The sequence below is a fragment of the Bos javanicus genome, chromosome 12 (assembly GCF_032452875.1).
Source record: "Bos javanicus breed banteng chromosome 12, ARS-OSU_banteng_1.0, whole genome shotgun sequence".
NCBI lineage: Eukaryota > Metazoa > Chordata > Mammalia > Artiodactyla > Bovidae > Bos > Bos javanicus.
The window spans coordinates 12,531,401-12,549,697 of NC_083879.1; the positions used below are offsets into that span (position 1 = coordinate 12,531,401).

The 18,297-nt window shown below is 41.3% G+C and overlaps 1 protein-coding gene and 1 non-coding gene across 5 annotated transcripts in view; one reads left to right on the forward strand and one right to left on the reverse strand.

The window, feature by feature from the left end:
- The first annotated feature begins 6,150 nt into the window (after window positions 1-6,150).
- Window positions 6,151-18,297, forward strand: part of AKAP11 (A-kinase anchoring protein 11) — a 51,794-nt gene continuing 39,647 nt past the window's right edge. For 2 of the 4 annotated variants that reach the window (XM_061434489.1, XM_061434492.1), the window contains exons 1-2: window positions 6,338-6,446; window positions 17,992-18,101. In XM_061434489.1, the coding sequence (XP_061290473.1) occupies window positions 18,042-18,101 (60 nt within the window). In that variant the 5' untranslated portion in view covers window positions 6,338-6,446; window positions 17,992-18,041. Of the gene's footprint in view, window positions 6,266-6,337; window positions 6,477-17,991; window positions 18,102-18,297 lie in introns of those variants that run through there. The other 2 variants (XM_061434491.1, XM_061434490.1) reach the window with 2 other exon arrangements.
- LOC133258672 (U2 spliceosomal RNA) lies at window positions 18,045-18,242 on the reverse strand. The gene has a single exon (XR_009740132.1). It is a non-coding gene; the product is annotated as a U2 spliceosomal RNA (small nuclear RNA).

An 18,297-nucleotide genomic window follows, 5' to 3' on the forward strand; every position in this document is an offset into this window, starting at 1 on the left:
TCCTCTGTCTGTGGGATTCTCCAGGCAAGAATATCGGAGTGGGTTGCCATTTCCTCCTCCAGGAGATCTTGCCGACCCAGGGACTGAACCAGCATCTCCTGCATTGCCCGCAGATTCTTTACAGTCTAAGCCATCAGGGAAACGGTAATGTATGTAAAGCAACCACTAGAAAGGGAATCAGCTCTATTCTCTTTTCCTGTATTTTCCATTATTCTACATAACGTGTGAGTATTGATTTGTTATTACTAAAACCTCCCAAATCCCCAAACAGCAGCATGACAAAGAAGGACTGACATCTCTCTGTCACAAGTGAACAGCCAGCTGGCACCATCACTCAGGCAGGAAACAGGAATTCAGCAAGTGGGCCAAAGGGAGGCTCAAGTGTTCAAACAGGAAGCGACATGGAATCTACTCCTGGCTGTCAGAGGTTGCTGGTGTAAAGCTCCAGAGATCCGGAGGAAAGATGATGCCTGCTTTGTCGTCAAAAGGTCATTAGGAGGATTACATGGACAGCTAGCTTTGTTCGCATGCCTAGTTCCATGGAAAGGCAGAACCAGACTGAACGAGCTGACTTGAGTCAGAACCACGACACTTAGTGGGCTTCCCAGGTGGCTCAGTGATAAAGAATCCACCTGCCAACGCAGAAGATGCAGGTTTGATCCTTGGGTTAGGAAGATCCCCTGGAGAAGTAAATGGCAACCCACTCTGTATTCTTGCCTGGAAAATCCCATAGACAGAGAAGCCTGGGGGGCTACAGTCGGGAGGGTTACAAAAGAGTTGTACCTGACTCACTAAACAACAGCCACAACAGCATGATGCTTAATGCCCCAGGTGATCAGAACAAATCATTCATCTGGGCTGGGCCAGGATTCTTTCATGCGCCTATAACTCAAATGTCTTGGCTCCATTAGGCTATGCAAACAAATGGAAGTAACATTTTCATTAAGTGGCAAAACTACTTTGGAGGAGATCCACCAGCCACTAACTTGACTGCTGGCAATCAGTCCACTAAAATGTGTCCTGGGCACTTGGGGGACCACTGAGGCTTTCCTTGGTATATGTTAGGTAAAGTAGACACAGCCTGTGTTCTCTGACTTGTCATACTGAGGCCTCATCTTCACTGTACACCAATGCCTTTCCCTCTGCACATCGCCCTCTCTGTAAGAAGCACGGGGCAGCGGATATGTGCCTCCCTTGCTACACCATCTCAAGCATGGGCCAGGCTTTCTATTCATTTCCTTTACCACAGCACAGATAGGCCTTACAACATTTATCAGGACCTTGCTTCAGGACTTGCTGAAGACCAGGACTTTGCTGGTATTAAAAAAATGCTCAAAGTAAACAATTTAGGTGATACAAATGAGCTAACTCTTCATGAAGTAGACAGCCTCCATTCCAAGAATTGCAAAATGGAATGAAAGGCAGGAAGCTTTTACAGGCTAAAAAACAGGGAAAAACAAAAACAGAAAATATCTGAGTGCCTGGGGCCACACTGCCGACCTTGCTTGGGGTGAGAAGGAACAAGGAAATAAACTCGGCGTTGCCTTGGCATTTGGGGATTTGTTGCTGTTTAGTCGCTCAATCATGTCTGACTCTTTGCCATCCATGGACTGTAGCCCACCAGGCTTCTCTGTCCATGGGATTCCCCAGGCAAGAACAGGGGGGTTTGTCTGACTGAATAGACTGTGTTTCTGGTCTGGTGGATGAATTACAGGAACATAAAAGTTCTCTAAGTTTTGGCTTGCTGAGGTAGTACTGTGGGCCCAAGAGCCTCCATGGTGGGCTTATAATTTAGTTCAAGTCTAGAAAAACTGGGAAAAATAGAACCCCCCTTTCCTTCTCTTCCTTCCTTCTTTCCTTTCTTTCTCCTCCCACTCTCCCCTCCTTCTCCTCCCTCCCTTTCTCTTCCTCCCTCCTTTCCTTCTTATTTTTCTCTTCTTCCTCTTCCTTTTCCTCCCCCTCCACCTCCCCACCCCCTCCTTCTCCTTCTTTCTCTTTCTTCTTCCCTCCTTCCTTCCCTCCTCCTCTCCCTTCCTCCCTTACTTCCTCTGAATAGTTACTGAAGAACTACTAACACCTGCTGTGTGCCAGGCATGTTTAAGTAAAAACAGATGTGGTTCCTGCTCAGGGATCTTGCAGTCTAGCAGGGGAAAGAGACAGACAGTAACCAATTACTCAGATAGAAATCATTTTAAGTTGATGAATGCTTTGAAGAAAAAGTAGAGAGTCCTAGATAAGGAGGGGCTTAGTCTGGGGAGTTAGGAAGAGTTCTTGACGAACTGAGAGCAGAGCAGGATGCTGGCAGATTCACGGGCATTCATTCAGAGGCTAAGGGGAATGGGGAGAGAAAGAACATTTACTAAGGAACAGCTTGTGGGAAGGCTCTGAAGCAAGGAGGGTCTGGCCCTACGTCCAGGAACTGAAACGAAGACTATCTGAGAAAGAGAATGACATCAGAGCGGGGAAGAAAGTTAGGAAGATCATGAGTAGACCAATCACAAGCCTTTTAAAAGGTTTTAAACAGGGCAGTGATATGGCCAGATGTGAAATACCCAAATAGAAATGCCAGCCTTCCGGGGATGAGTGCAGATTTCAAACAGCAGGCAAAAAAGACAAAGCTAGGGGCTTCCCTGGTGGCCCAGTGGGAAAGAATCCACCTGCCAAGGTAGGAGACACAGGTTCAATCCCTGGGTCTGGGAAGATCCCCTGGACAAGGGCATGGCAACCTACCGCAATATTCTTGCCTGGAGAATCCCATGGACAGAGGAGCCTGGCAGCCTAGAGTCCACAAGGTCTCGAAGAGTCAGACATGACTCAGTGACTATTTGTTATTTAACAACAAGGAGCAAAGTAATTCTGCTAGGAGAAAAACATATGGACTTGTAAACTGGATATATATATATTATTTTTTAAAGTATTAAAAAAGAATAAGCAACATCCACACAAACAGCCCCAAAGTGGGAACAAAACAAATGTCTATTAATTGATAAGTTGATAAATAAAATGTGCTATATCCATACAATGGAATCATTATTGGGCAACAAAAAAATGAACTACTGATACATGCTACATGATACATGGATGGCCCTTGAAAACATTAAATGACTGGAGTGAGACAAATGACCACATATTGGATAAATTTGTTAATACAAAATTTCCAGAATAGGAAAGTCTATAAAAGAATTTTTATATATAAAAAGAAAAAAGCTGTAGTGTAGGGCTGGGGACAGGGTGGATGATTGACTGCTAACAGATAAGGGGTTTCTTTTGGGGGAAAAAAATTGTTCCAAAGTTAGATTTTGCTAATGATTGGGCAACTCTGGGAGTATACCCAAACCACTGAATTGTACATTTGAACACTGTATGATCAGTGGATTATATATCAATCAAGCTGTTAAAAAAGAAAATAAAAAATTATCTAGAACTAGGGACACCTGTAGAAATGGATTTCAATCCTAATTTCTTCTCATTTTATATTTGTTGGCCTAGAAATAATTGTAGACCGCAAGAGACAACAGTGACTGTCTTGCTAGCTTGAGTTGGGAGGGTTTATTGCTGTATTAGTTTAGGTTAGAATGGGAGAGTTGAGCCCATTGTGCATTAAATTAGCAGTATGGAGCAGCTGTTTCAGTTAATCATTATAAGGACTGCAAACAGCATTCAAAGAGTACTTGATTCTTTCAGCATTTTAAATGAATGCTCTTAATATGTTAAAATAATACTTTTTCTCATTCAGTATTTTTCCTTTCAAAAAAATAACCCTATAGTGTTGAAATCTTATTTTCATTAAAATCGAGGTGTTGGCTTAACTTTAAAATATTGCTCCATATCTTTTAAACATTTCTAGTTCTTAAATTTTGATTAGGGATATGTGAATCATTATTACACACTACACAGGTTCAAAATAGCTACAGAGAAAGGGAATATGAGGTTGAGCAGGTGGAATGTTTCCATTTTCACACTCTGAGAAGGCCAAGGTTTCTTAGGGAAGCATTCCTGGTATCTGTATTAATCAGTTTGATAGTTTCTCAGCTGCTGTGTGTGCGTGCATACATGTGTGTGTGTGTGTGTGTGTGTGTGTCTGTGTGTGTGTGTGTCTGTGTGTGCGTACGAGCTTCCAATTTCATTTGATTTGTGCTACTGACTCTGTTAGGTTTTTCTAAAAATTCATTTCATTTCCCTTTCCAGCTTCCCTCTTGTGGGTGTGTGCATGCCAAAATATAATTCAGGCTTAACCACTTTGCGTGCAGGCTAGTTCATTGTCTTGTTTTATGCATGAGGAAGCTGAGACTTACGGATGATAAGGTACCTTGCTTGATTTGGCTGAGTCACCAGTTAATGAGTTCTTCTAGCTGGAACCCAGTTCTCCTGATCTCTGTTTCTTGTTAGTGAAACATCTCCATTTTCTAGCCTTAGACCTCTATCTTTTCAAATCTTATACTCAGGAATAAATATCTGCATTGAACATCATTTTACGTTGGCTATTCTTAGAACTGACCTTTGGACAGAAGAGGTGGTTATCTGTGAGTTGTAAATGGAGGGGAAAAAAATCAAAGGTAATGATTTTTGGGGGGCCATTTGTTTTCCCATGTAATAAAATTTCCCATTTATTTCTCCAATTGTAATTAAACAGCAGTAACTGAAGAATATCTAGATTTTTTTTTTTTTAAACAAAATATGGCAAACAGAACCAGGACTCTGACCTAACAGATTTTAGAACAGGAATGTCAATGTCATCGGAAATTAAAAATTTCGGGGCTCCTTCTTACATAGATTATAATCCTTTAATCTCCCTTCTTCCTCTGTGGCCTTCTTAAGATCCGTGCTCTGCAGCAAAGAGCTTAAAATTATTAAAACATAGGTGTCTCTTCCCTATTTAAAACTCTCCAGGGCTTTCCACTGCATTCAGAATAAACTAATTCCTATATTGGCTTACAAAACCCTACAGGATGTAACCTGTGCTTGTTTACGTCTCCAAGCGTGTTTCCAAGCTTACTTTCCTTTTACTTTCTCATACCTTCCCCCTCAAACCCAATTTAGGGCCTTAGAATTAGCAGTTTCCTTCGCCCCAAATTCTTCTCTGATATTTGCATGCCTGTTACGCAAACCGCTTCTTAAATGTTTCCTCCTCAAAAGGGCCACTCCATTGCAATAGTCATCAATCACATCATTCCCTGCATTTCTTCTGCGTGGAGCTTAACACCAAGATATTTTTCCTCCCCTGCTCATAAGCTCCCTAGAACTTAGATTTACATGTTTTTGAGGATGCTCAATCCAGAGTTTGAATAGTCCCTAACATAGAAGCTCAACAAAAAATTGTTAAGAAATAAACATATGAATATGCCCTTTGTTCCTTGCCCTCCTCTCTCCCAGCCTGGGCAAAACTTATAATGAAGATATACTTAAAAATGTCGTTCTCATCTATCAGTTATCTCCACTCTTGAGGAATAGATGTCTTCGAGGAGACTGCAACTTCACTGGACTAGCCCTTCCGATTCTACTTTCTTTTTTTTTTTTCTACCTTGATTCTAAACATACTAGCTTTTCATCTCTGTCTTGGTTTCTCCGTGATCAAGGCTTTACTTTCCGATTCTGACATCGCCTCACGACGGAAAGGTGAGCATTAGGGCCTGGAGATCCCTTGATACCATTTGTCCAGGTCTGCATGGGGCCGTGGGCCTGGCGCGCTGTGAATGGTCCTCTGGGAAATGCTGGGGGGAAAGGGCGGAGCTGTGTCAGAGGATGAGCCCTTCTAGAGCCGTCGGATCTCGAGGGGCTGCCGCTATGGGAAGGGGACCCCGGAATCAGAAGCAAGCACAAGCTAATCTGGGGCGAAGAAGGAGCCCAGCTGACCTCCGGCGGTAAAACCTAGGGGACGAACGAAAGGAGGCAGGGCCTTACACCCGAACCGCAGAGCAAGCCAAGATTTGGATATTTTGCCAGAGGAAAGGGTTAAACGGTTCCCCAGGTAACGGACCAGGAAGCGCGCAAGACGTCTGCAGGAGGTTCGTAGGTCAGCCTCGAGTTTAAAGCTCCCGTGGGCCAAACGGACTCTGACCAATGGGAATGCCGCTGGGCGTGGTCACGTGATGCGCGCGGCCATCCGGCTGGCAGCCCCGGAGCACGTGGGAAAGCTTTTTCCTGTTCCTTCTCTCCCGTTTAAAAGCCCACCCACTTTTTGCGCGGGCTTGGTCGCGGAGTTCTTCTCGCGAGAGGCGGGGTGTCCTCTCGCGATAGCCAGTGGGAGGCGTGAGGACTCTCGGAGGTGTTGCGGGCTGGAGCTGCGGTGGCGGAAGCCGGGGGCGGGTGGGCCGGCCGCGGGGCGGGGAGGGGGGAGGGCTGGGGGCCGCTGCGGGAGGGGGGCGCCCGCCTCCTCGGCCGCTCGCGCCGCTGGTCGTTGCGGGCGGGTGTCATGCTTGTGAGCTGCGGAGGCTGCGGCCCCCCAGGTGAGCCTTGGCGCGGGTCCGCCCGCTGAGGTGAGCGGCGCCCGTTGGCTGGGGCGGCGGCGGGGCGTGGGGCCTCGCTGGATGGAGCGGCCGGGAGCGGCCAGCAGCCCCGGCTCTGACTTCGGGGCTGCCCGGAGCTGCGCCTTCGCACGGCGGAGGGAGGAGCGGGGCGGGGAGAGGAGAGGAAGCTTGAGGCCCTGGGCCTGAGGGGACGGGGACGAGGTCCTCGGGCTCCGGAAGGGTCTTCCCGGGGTCTGAGGGCGGCGGCGGGGCGGCAGCTCTTTGGGTGACAGGCCTAGTTTCCGTCCCCTAAGGTGGTCTTCACAGCCGGGCCCCCGCCGTGCGTGCTGCTGCGTGTGCCTCGTTGGGGTGCGTGCTGCACGCACAGAAACCTTTGCGGGAGGAATAGGAGGATGCATTTTGTCCCCCGAACCAACAGCCATCCTCTGTCAGATCCCTTTGAGCCCTGGAATCGGGCACAGCCCAAATACTGTGACAGAAACGGAAAGCGTCAAGCAGCTCCTCGGGGTGCTACTTGGATTTATCTGCTCTCAGATTTCCTTCAGCGCTGTTAAACAGCTCAAATGCAGGCCACCACCCCTCATCTGAATGGACTGGGTAGACTTATTCTTTTATTCCAGGCACTTAAACTGCCTAATTAAAAAAAATACGTGGGTGTGACCAAAGTGTTAAAAACGTTGGCAGAATAACAATGGCAGTAGAATCTGAACCACAGTGTATGACGTGGGGACAGTCTTTCTGATTTCCTTCTACTGAAACCCCTGTTAAACTGGAGGTGGTTTAGCTTAAGATGCTAAGGAAATTTCAGGGTGAGAAATACTGCTGAGACATATATCTAATGGCCTTTTTGCAGCCTGGCGTTAAACATTCTGGTTCGCTTTTCAGCTTTGTAATTCCTCAGTCCCTTGCAAAACTCATAAGCTTTCCTTAGCTGTTTTCCACCTTGTTAGGGATGATATATTGATTGATACTGACTTTGGTATGTCTGGAAATAGGAAATGTACTCAGAAAATTTAGGGTTCTCAGCAGTTATTTTAATGTCTTATTATTGTCTTATTTATGGTTTTAGAGGAAATGGCATCCCAGTGCCCAGCACAATCACTGTCAGTTTAGGTAGTACCATTTTAATGAAGCTCTTAAAATACACAGTTGTATTTTTCTTTATGGCCCTGTGGCAGAACTGACCCAAAGGTTGACCGTGAATTTCACTCTTGGCTGTAACAGAAGTTTATGAGAAATCTGAGAATGTAAAGGGCAGTCAGAACAAATTCCCAAAATTGAACTGGTACCTAGGGATGAATATCTGTACCCACATAGCTGCTCTGTTAATAAGGGCCTAGTGGTTTACCTCCAGGAGAAGGCAGTGGCACCCCACTCCAGTACTCTTGCCTGGAAAATCCCATGGACGGAGGAGCCTGGTGGGCTGCAGTCCATGAGGTCGCTGAGAGTCGGACACGACTGAGTGATTTTACTTTGACTTTTCACTTTCATGCATTGGAGAAGGAAATGGCAACCCACTCCAGTGTTCCTGCCTGGAGAATCCCATGACGGGGAAGCCTGGTGGACTGCCGTCTATGGAGTCGCACAGAGTCGGACACGACTGAAGTGACTTAGCAGTAGCAGCAATGATATTTCCCAGTTATTGAGGATATGGGACCTGCCAGAGATCCTGAACCACAGTGAGAAGTTCTCTAGCTTTACAACTCTTCGGAGAACTCTAGAAGCTGAAAAAGTTTTCCTTTGCCTTTCAAGGATGGAAGAAGGATAGTACATTTGTTTTTCTTTTTTTTTTAATGAAACATTCCAGGAACTTAACTGTCTGGAAAAGTAAATCAAACCAAATCAGATGATACATTTTAGGTTGTTCTTAGGGAAATTTCCAGTAATGAGTAGGCTATGCTGTTGTTTGTACTTGGAGAAAACATGAAAAACTTCAGCAGTGTCTTTTTGAGAATGGGCAAAAGAGATTGTATAGATTTAAGAAGTTCTCTGTCATTTCATCTTGGGAAGCTGATTTTCAGGGATAGAAAAACAGTTTTATGCTGGGTTTTTTTTATCACTTTGGCAATATTTTCAGGTTTAGGATGTAGATACTTGTAAATGAAGTCACTTTGGGTAGGATGATTAGGTAAGCTAAACTGTTCTTTTTCTGGCCTGCATTTTTAGTCAAATCAATGATTTGGAGGAAATGAGGAATGGGGCAGGTCAGGAAAAGATCTAAGCTGGCCTGGGCTTGAGTTAAGGGTTAGTGTATAAAGTGGTAAAGTAAGGAAAGAAAAATACTTCATCAATTTAGAAACAAATCAGACAGCTCCTAGTGGCTTTATTCTGGCACTCATCTTCATTATTAAAGTTTATTATAAAATACTAGCATAAAGGCATTTGAAATATACAGGTTAGAGACTGGACAGGAGAAAAGAAAACATTTTTGGACTAATCAGAGAATGTTTCATGGGAAAAAATAGATAAATGGCATTGAGGATTGGAACAGATTAGATGTTACTTGAGTGAAAGAGGTACAGTGTAAAAGAAAAAAGTAGAAAAGAGTTTGTGTTTGGGAGTCCAGCAGATCTGTCCATTGATATTACAAAGCCTCTTTTTCTTCATCCCCGACAGGAAAGTTTTTAAAACCTTAGTTACAGTGAAGCACATAGTAACTGCTTACCCAGTGTTTTTTCTTTGACCTCTTTTAATGTCTTGAGGATTATTTGGCTGCAAGAAACAGAAACCATTTGAATTAACTTACTTAAAAAGGGCATTTGTCAGACAGAAGGCGTCTGAAGTCCAGCTCAGCGTTCTGGAAACCAGAAGATCTTCAGGCAGTTAACCAGCCAGTTTTTCTCTGGGAAGCCATGACACGGGTCTTGTGTCTCTGTTACTCTGTAATGTCTGTTTCGACTTCTTCAGACTGACTTTTTCTTTCAAGTTCTTGGTTTCTGCTTCCCCATACCTTTGGTTTGCACGAGACTTTGGTTTGCTTTAGTGCCGACACAAGATGTTTTGATTTTGCAGTGTGGTTCTCTTGAGATATCTCTATGTCTTAATTCCGAATTTCTGGAGATATAGATGGTCCAGTTGATCAGGTACCTACTTGTAGTCCTGTTGGCTGAGGGTGGGGAAAGATGGGGGAGAAGATGTAGGTGTGCTCTACACAAAAGTCCCAAAAAAGTCCCACAGTTTGTATTTTTTCAGGCCGGGTACTGCAGTTTCTCTAGTAAAGGGGGTGTGAACAGCAGGAAAAGGTGGGTACTTCCGGTGTACTCTGACCTCCTACAGTTAGAATTTTCCCCTTCGTACTCCTCTGAACTTGCTCTCACCAATGATCTCCTTCAGGACAGGTTCTAGGTGTATGAGGGAGAAATGTGTATGTAAGTCAGGTGTCCCCAACCTCCAGGATCTAATGCCTGATCTGAGGTGGAACTGATGTAATAATAATAGAAATAAAGTGCACAATAAATATAATGTGCTTGAATCATCCCGAAAACATCCCCCCCTCCGCAGCCCTGCCACTCCGAGGAAAAATTGTCTTCCGCAAGACTGGACCCTGGTGCCAGAAAGGTTGGAGGACCACTGAAGTAAATGTTTTGTATCTCAGTTTTCTTATGTAAAAATGGGTATAAAACAGCAACTTCTGTTGTGAAAAATATAAATTCTGTTTATCAGCAATTCAGCAGTGCCTGCCTGGCAGAGTGTAAGGGATGTGGTGTGACTGACTGAGGGCTGTGGGTATTGTGTGTGGGTATTGTGGTGTGGCTCCTGCAGCATTTGAAGAAGAAACACTCATTCCTAGCTAAGTCTAGTACTGACCACTGCATACTTAAAACTGTTTCTTGACTTCAGTGACACCTGCTGCTGCTGCTCCTGCTGCTAAGTCACTTCAGTCGTGTCCGACTCTGTGCGACTCCATAGACTGCAGCCCACCAGGCTCCCCCGTCCCTGGGATTCTCCAGGCAAGAACACTGGAGTGGGTTGCCATTTCCTTCTCCAATGCATGAAAGTGAAAAGTGAAAGTGAAGTCGCTCAGTCCTGTCCGACTCTTCCTGACCCCATGGACTGCAGCCTACCAGGCTCCTCCGTCCATGGGATTTTCCAGGCAAGAGTACTGGAGTGGGGTGCCATCGCCTTCTCCTCAGTGACACCTAAATTCTCCTAAATTGCTGCCTCACTTGCTTTGACTGCCACTGATTTGTGGTTCTTCGTTTACCTGCCTGGGGACTGTTCGTCATGATTGTCTTCTGTCTTGTCAGAGTCTCTAGGGTCAGTCAGCTTTGAAGCTCTCTCTATGCAGATAATTCCTAGAGTAGTGTCTCTAGCTCTGACTACCACAGCTAAATTTATTTTTTTAGGTGCTCTTTGGATATTATCTTGACATAAAATAATGCTATCTTCCACTTACCCTCTAGTTGGCTTCACTTACAGCTCCCCAAGCTTGAAACCTTAAAATTACCTTTCACACTTTTTTTTTTTAAACAACTGTTTATTTTTTTATTTGGCTCCACCTGGGTCTTAGTTGCAGCTTGCAGGCTCTGTCGTTGTGGTATGTGGGATCTAGTTCCCTGAGTAGGGATCGAACCCAGGCCCCCCTGCATTTGGAACACAGAGTCTTAGTTACTGGACCACCAGGTAATCCCCACACTTTTTTTTTTTATGCTTCGTGTATTCTGTTGGTTAATAGGTTCTGCACAGAATTTTAGAATGCTTCATATGTGCCAAGCACTGGGCCCAAAGGAGATCTGTTCACTCATTCCTGCTGCTGGCAGTTTGGGGTAGAACCTTATTATTATTTGCACGAGCTGCTTAAGTGCCTTTTCAGCAATATATTCTTAGAGCTGTGAAATCACAGATGCCACTGACATGGAGAAATGTGTTCCTGAATTAAAATTTTGAGCATACTTTTTTGTTAAAAATAATCTTGTAGGTGGGGATTGTGCAGAAGGTTAAGAATATTATTACCCTACCTTCTAGGAAGCATATTCACGTTAAGTGCACAGCCTCAGTACTTTAGGGTATTTTTTTAAGTTGTGTTTGTTGTTCACATACAGGACATTTATAGAGAAGCAGATATCTTAGTAGATAATCAGATTACATTCACACTTCTTTTTGCATGAATGATTATTGTGTTGAAAGACAAAGTAATAACTGATAGCTGTGATATTTTTAGATTTCATAAATCTAAGGAAGAAGCTAACATTTTTCAGTTCTTTCTACATCAAGTATTGTTTTTAAATGTATTAATTGTATTCTTATAACCATCCTGTGAAGATGAAGCCTTGGGTTCCTTACCTGCAAAAAGAGGATAGCACCTCTTCACACCACTTTGCTTTGTATTTGATGGTTGCTCTGGGGTTAACAAGATAACTTATCAATATCACTTTTTGTATAGTGTAGAACAGTATTTTTTTTAGTTCTTAACTGTGTGTAATTTTGTTACACATCTTACTTATATGTATGTTGTAAACCCCATAATTCATTGTTATTTTCAGTTTAAAGTTATTTTTTAAGGAATTAAAAAAGCAGAAAATATTTTTATATTACCCTTATATTGACCCTTTGAGATATTATGCTTAGTTTAGATCCAAATTTGCATGTGATAGTGTTTTTCTTTTGCCTGTAGAAAAAAAAATTTTTTAACACTGATTATAGTGATGGTTGGTTGGTGATGAATTCTCATAGCTTTTTTTTAGTTCAAATAAATTTATTTTCTCTTAATTTTTGAAAGATATTTGGGAATGCGTATCTGGGTTGACACTCTTTAGATGTTTCCCCATTGTTTTATGGTTTGGCATAGTTTCTAATAAGAAATTTGTTGCCTTTGTTCCTCTGTATGTAGTGAGTAGTTTTCTCTCTGGTTGCTTTCATGAGGTTTCTCTTTATCACACATTTTCAGAAATTTGGTTGCAGTGTGTATTGGTGAAGTCCTCCTCATGTTTGTTTTCCTTAGGGTTTGTTAATCTACCTTACATCTGTCAGTTTATGGTTTTCATCAACTTTGGGACATTCTGAGCCATTTTGTCTTCATATGTTGCTCCTTGTTCTCACACTTTTTGGGATTCCAGTTATTCATCTTTTACAGTGAGTCATTTGTTTGTTTTTAAGTTTCTCTGTGCAGCATTTTGGGTAGTTTCTATTGCTATGTCTTTAAATTAACTGAGCTTCTCTCTTGCAGTGTCTAATCTGCTGTTAATTGCATCCAGGATGTACTTTATTTTTATCTCCAGAAATTCAATTTGAATCTCTTGCATCTTCTGTTCTCTCCTTATCATAATCATGTTTTCTTTCCCTTCTTGACTGTATGGAACACATTTGTAATATAGTTTTAATATCTGTTCTGTGCATTCCATTATCTCCGTCATTTCTGGATCTGCACTTAGTGACTTTTATCCTCCTGCTTATGGGTCTTATTTTTCTCCTCTGTATATCTGATAATTTCAGACTGTGTGCCAGCTATTAAATTTTATGCTGTTACTTGCTCAGTTTGTATTCCTTAAGTGTTGGAGTTAGTTGGAGTATACAGCTAGATTATTTGTAGTCTGTTGGGTGTTTTGAGGCTGGACTTTTATCTTTGTTAGGGTAAGTCCAGAGCAGACTTTAGTGCTGACTTAGTTCCTCAGCTGAGGCAAATTTCCTTCTGAGGAGTCCATCCATTTCCTGGTATGTTACAGAGTTTTCCCACTCTGGTTGGTGGGACTTACTCCAAAAGTCCTGTGTGGCTCAAGGTACTATTTGGCCTACTGCTCTCTGGAAATTATTTCCCCATCCTCAGCTACTCAGCACATATAAGGACCCTAGGAAGCCCACCTTGCAGGTCTGTAAAGTTCTGACTCTTTCTGAGCTCTTTCTCCAGTACCTGCCCTGCAAATTTTAAGCAACTTGGCCTTCCCAAACTCTGGCCCCTGTTTCTTCAATTCGGTGAGACTGCCAGACTGCTTGGCATGTGTCTTTTTGTGTTGTGACCTGGAAGTATTTCTCTTGGATGATAGTCTTGCATAGATCAACTCTTGTGTTGTCTCTTGTCTGGTAGTGTCTGAAACTAATGTTTCACATATTTTGTCCTATTTAGTTGTATTTATATTCAATAGAATATTTATTTTTAACACTGGATATTTGGGATTTGGCCAAAATATGTATTTGGTGTATTTATTATAAATACGTTCCCAAATATTATACAATTAGAAATTATTGGAGACTTATATTTTCAGAAATAATTATTTAAATGTAGAGGTATCCATTTCAACATTTAAAGATCTACTTTGTACTTTAAAAATAATTTTTTATTTTTTTCAGCAGGTGTTTGAATGCTTACTGTGCTTGAATACAAATACAATAAAACACTTTTGTTTTCAGAACTCAAAAAGAGGGAAACATGCAGTGTCAGTTTTGTATGTATATAATTTTTAAAAAAATCACCGAGAGCACACTATTTACGTTGTTCTGTAGCTTTCTTTTTTCCTTAATATATTGTGAACACGCTGGACTATCGTCACTATGTATTGCTTTCTTTCCAACACAGTCATAGGAATTTATTATAATTTATTTGACTTGTTGGGCTTCTAGGTTATTTTTAGTTTTCATCCTTTTTTGTCTTAGTGAATATTCTTTCACATATATCCTCGTGAATTTTGTGCAAGTATGTATATAGGATAAATTTTAAGAAGTGAAATCGCAGGATCAAGGATAGGTACAGTTTATTCAAAGTGTCTGATACCTGTTTTCTGTGCTCTTTATAATTGTTTTTCTAGTTTTCATTTGTTTTCTTTTACATTCTGTGGTATTTATTTTTCTTTTGTGATATTTCTTAAAACTTTCTTGGTTGTTTGTGTTTCAGCAAACAACTATTCTGCTTTTTTGCTGCTTCTCAGAAGATTTCATTTGTTTCATGGTGCTTTATATCCTGTGGCTTTCCTGAGCTCTGACAGCTTACTCTTGAGTTGTTTGCCTTGTCCATCTGTACTTTCTTTTCTTAGAGCTGTTTAGTAAAACATTATCCAGGTTCACTCTAATATTTGACTTTAGAGAAAAACCCTTAGTGATTTCCTGTTTAGGACTCTTGTTTATTCACCCAGAATGGAACACAAAACAAAAAAGCATTAAGGGAAAAGTTTATTATCCTAACATAAAGATGTTCCAGGGGAAAATACTGTATTTTTGCACCTTTTGTAAAATCTGTTTAAAAGTACATATTCTGTAATTATGAAAGAGTGAGGAACCCTACTCTGTTACTCTTTCTCCCTCTATCTGCCTTTGTGTCTTTTCTAAAGAGATTTTTGTTTCTTTGCTTTATCAGAAGTATGAGTCATACCATCTCATGCTGGATTCATTGTTATGGACTGTTTCATAGATATTCTTTGATAGATTTCTTTTCTCTGCAAGGTTAATATTTTGCTTATGTTTTAAGTGAAACACAGAAGTAATGGAGTAGGATTCAGTAAGTATTTTTCTTCAGTGAGTGAAGCAGAGTGTAAACGTGGGATTAAAACTAGTTTCTTAAATTCTAAGATAATGTGAGTTTTGGGTGGCATGAGTATGTTGGGAGTTTGGGTTTTTTTTCCTTTCTTCAGTGTATATTTGTGTGTGTGTGTGTGTTTTAATGATTCTTTGTAGGTTCATACTGGATTGTTCAGTTCTCAGCTTTGAAAAGGGTGTCCTGTTTAGGTCTGCCATTCAGGAATATTTCAGGTAGTGAGCTGCGGTAGTACACGGTGTCAGATACGGATGTTGTATCAGAGGCCCTGGCCTTCCCCGAAGGCCTTGTGACTGCTTCTTGCCTTGGGGGCTTGGCCTGTTGCAGAGTCCACCTTCTGGTGAGGTAATGGGTCAGTTTCAGGTTTGGTGACGCCACCATTGAGTTCAAGTTTAATCTTTGCTGGTGTTGCCTTTATTCTGCAGCTGCAAAGTTAATTGCTTTTAGCAATTACCATCTCTTAGCAACTCCATCTCTTGGGGAAGATTAGGGGTCAGAGAAAGTACAGATGCTTTGCATGCTGGTTGTCTGTCCTTGCGCACTGTGTACCATGGCCGACATCATGTCATGGTGGGAAGGCACTCTCGGGCATTCAGTCTTTCTGTTTCTGACATCTGGGGTGGTCCTTATTGCTATTACAAAGTGCGATGAACAGCTTTTCAGGCCTCTGTACACTGTAGAGAGGAGGATAAGCGCCTGGGGGCTAGAGTTCAAAGATCTGGATTTGCGTCTCAGCCCTCTGCTGCTAACTGTGGGGGCCTGGTGAGTGGTTAACTTTGCTCACCTCTGTTTTTCTCACTGTAGAACTGGATTCTGCCAGTCCTAAGGATTGAACGATACGTGCAAGGAAGTCTTTTAGCACAGCTATTGGTGTGTCTTAAGCTCTCCTGAGAACCCTGGCTGCTCCAGGGGCATTCTTTCCTTTGATGAATTCCCAGAAGTGGAGTGGCTGTGTCAGAGTGTAGGGGTGTTTTCAGGGTTTTGGCATGCATTACAAAATTGCGCTCCAGAAAGGTGATGCCAGTTTACTCAGGAGCTGAGTTAGAGTTTCACTGTTGTTGCATCCTTGTGTTGGCCTCTTAATTTTATATGTTTTATGTGAACTTTGAGGCAAGTCCACTCGTCTCTGAGGGTTTTTGGTAGGTGTAGAAAAATCGGGGCGGGGAAGAGGGGAATGGAGAGTGTCTTGGACTGGGACAAAGAAAAAGATTATTTCTTTGCTTTGGTTACATAAACCTTTATACCTTGTTTTGAGAAGTTTGGTCCTCTTAATCATTTTGGTCTGTAAGTAAATCTTTTACCTATGTTTATAGTTTTTGAAGTGCCTCTTATAAATTTCTATTTGATTCTTACAATAAACTTGTCCAGTAAGTAGGGTAGTATACATCGAGGTTAACATACATCATATACACCCAGATATATACATAGAGGAAACAGATCCAGAGATAATGCAGTTTGCCTAGAGGGAACAGAGCTAGTGAGAGTCACAAGGGGGATACAAATGCTACTTTTCTGTATCCAGTGTATCGCTCTTTATCTTGTGCTATCTGGACATTCCTTGTCTTTCTGACAACTCTGCTTCAATTCCAGTCACTAATCACGTTTTATTGTTAAAGAGACCAGAATAGAAGTTTATTTTAGTTCAGAATAGAAATTCTTTGTCTGAAACAATTAAATTCTGGGACTTCCCTGGCAGTCCGATGGTTAAGATTGCGCTACTCCTGCAGAGGGCACAGGTTTGATCCCTATTTGGGGAGCTGATAGCCTCCTCAAGTGTGTGGCCCCCCCAATAAGTAAAAAATATAATTCTTTGGGAAAAATTAGAATCTAGGAATCCCTAAAGTGAGGTGCATTTGTGTGCAGGCGCTGATACTTCAGTTTTATCTTTGTAGCAAAAGAATATAAAATTAGAGCTCCACTATAATTTAGGTTTTCTTTTTTTTTTTTTTTGCAGTTCTGTGGGGGACTAGTTTGAAGTTTGGTTTTGTGTATAAATCTCTTCATAGTATAAATTAATATCAACCAAATGTCTTGAAAACTTCAACTAGGTAATTCTTGAGAAGACCAATTTGACTGAAACTGATTAGGCATGTCTTCAATCTCCATTCAGATTTTTTTTAGTATTAAGGATTTATTTATTTATTTATTTATTAGTTTGGTTTTTTTTTTGGTATTAAGGATTTAGAATTCAGTTCTCACTCCTGCCCTTTACAGTAATAAAGGATTTTCCTTGTAAGGCTCTGACCCAGAAGGGCTGTATATGCCCCGTTCTATACCTGTATCCATAGCATCTGGTGCCCATAGATTATGAACGAAGGGACAAGTTACTGTGGTCAAATGTGGGTATTCAGTGGTTAATACTCAAGTTGATTTAAGCTCTCAAAGTTGTTTCATTAAAGCATTGATAAAAAGTGACATAGCTCTAGCGTTTTCTACCAAGGAGGGTGTGTGTGTGTGTTTTAAATACTATGGTGTTAATCATTTGAATTGGATGTTTTTGAATTCTTGCCATTGGTATGCTCTTAAGAGTCCTGTAGAAGGGATTTGTTTTTATCTGATTTTATCTGATATGTACAGATTTCATATTTTCGTTTGTATATTATTAAACCTTTCTCCCCAAGAAATAAGAATGTCTAGAGCATTCATGGTTGCTGTAGTAATAGAGTCACTTTTAGGAGACAAGAACGTTGAGGTTCTTTCTGTGATACTCTATGTTTTAGGTTTTTTTAAAGTTTTTGAAATATTTCTTACTAAGGCTTTCAGATATTATTTGTAATTAAAAAGGGCTAAGACTGACTAGATATGGGTAATTTTGAATATATAATAATTTTGAACCTAAAAATAACATTTTGTAATAGTTTGATCTTACTAAGGTACCAGTATTCATAGTTTTCATGAATATTCAAATATTCATGTTAGACTGTTGAGTACATTTTTATGTCTGAGAATTTTTGTTTATGTTTTCATTTTTCTAAGTGAATTTGAAGAAGTTATTTTAGGACAAAATGCTTGCCTGAATTACTCAGATAAATAAATTAGTTTCTTTTACTATTTTTTCTTTAGGTCTTTAGTGGATTAACTCTTCATTGATTACATACAACAGCAGAATAGTCATGGCGACCTTCCAGTCTTTCAGGAACAATCACATGAAAACTAGAGCATCTGTCAGAAAAGTAAGTTCACTATATTAGATTTCTTTTAGTGATCGTTTTAATAAAAATGTTGATCCTTTTTCTGAAGTCAGAGTCTTTTTAAGCAGCTGTGTTATATTACTGTTTTTACACTTGATCTTAGCCAAAAGGCCAAGAAGGAATTGATATTACTGTTTTTGAATGCATTTTAATTATTGAAATCAATAATGATAAAATG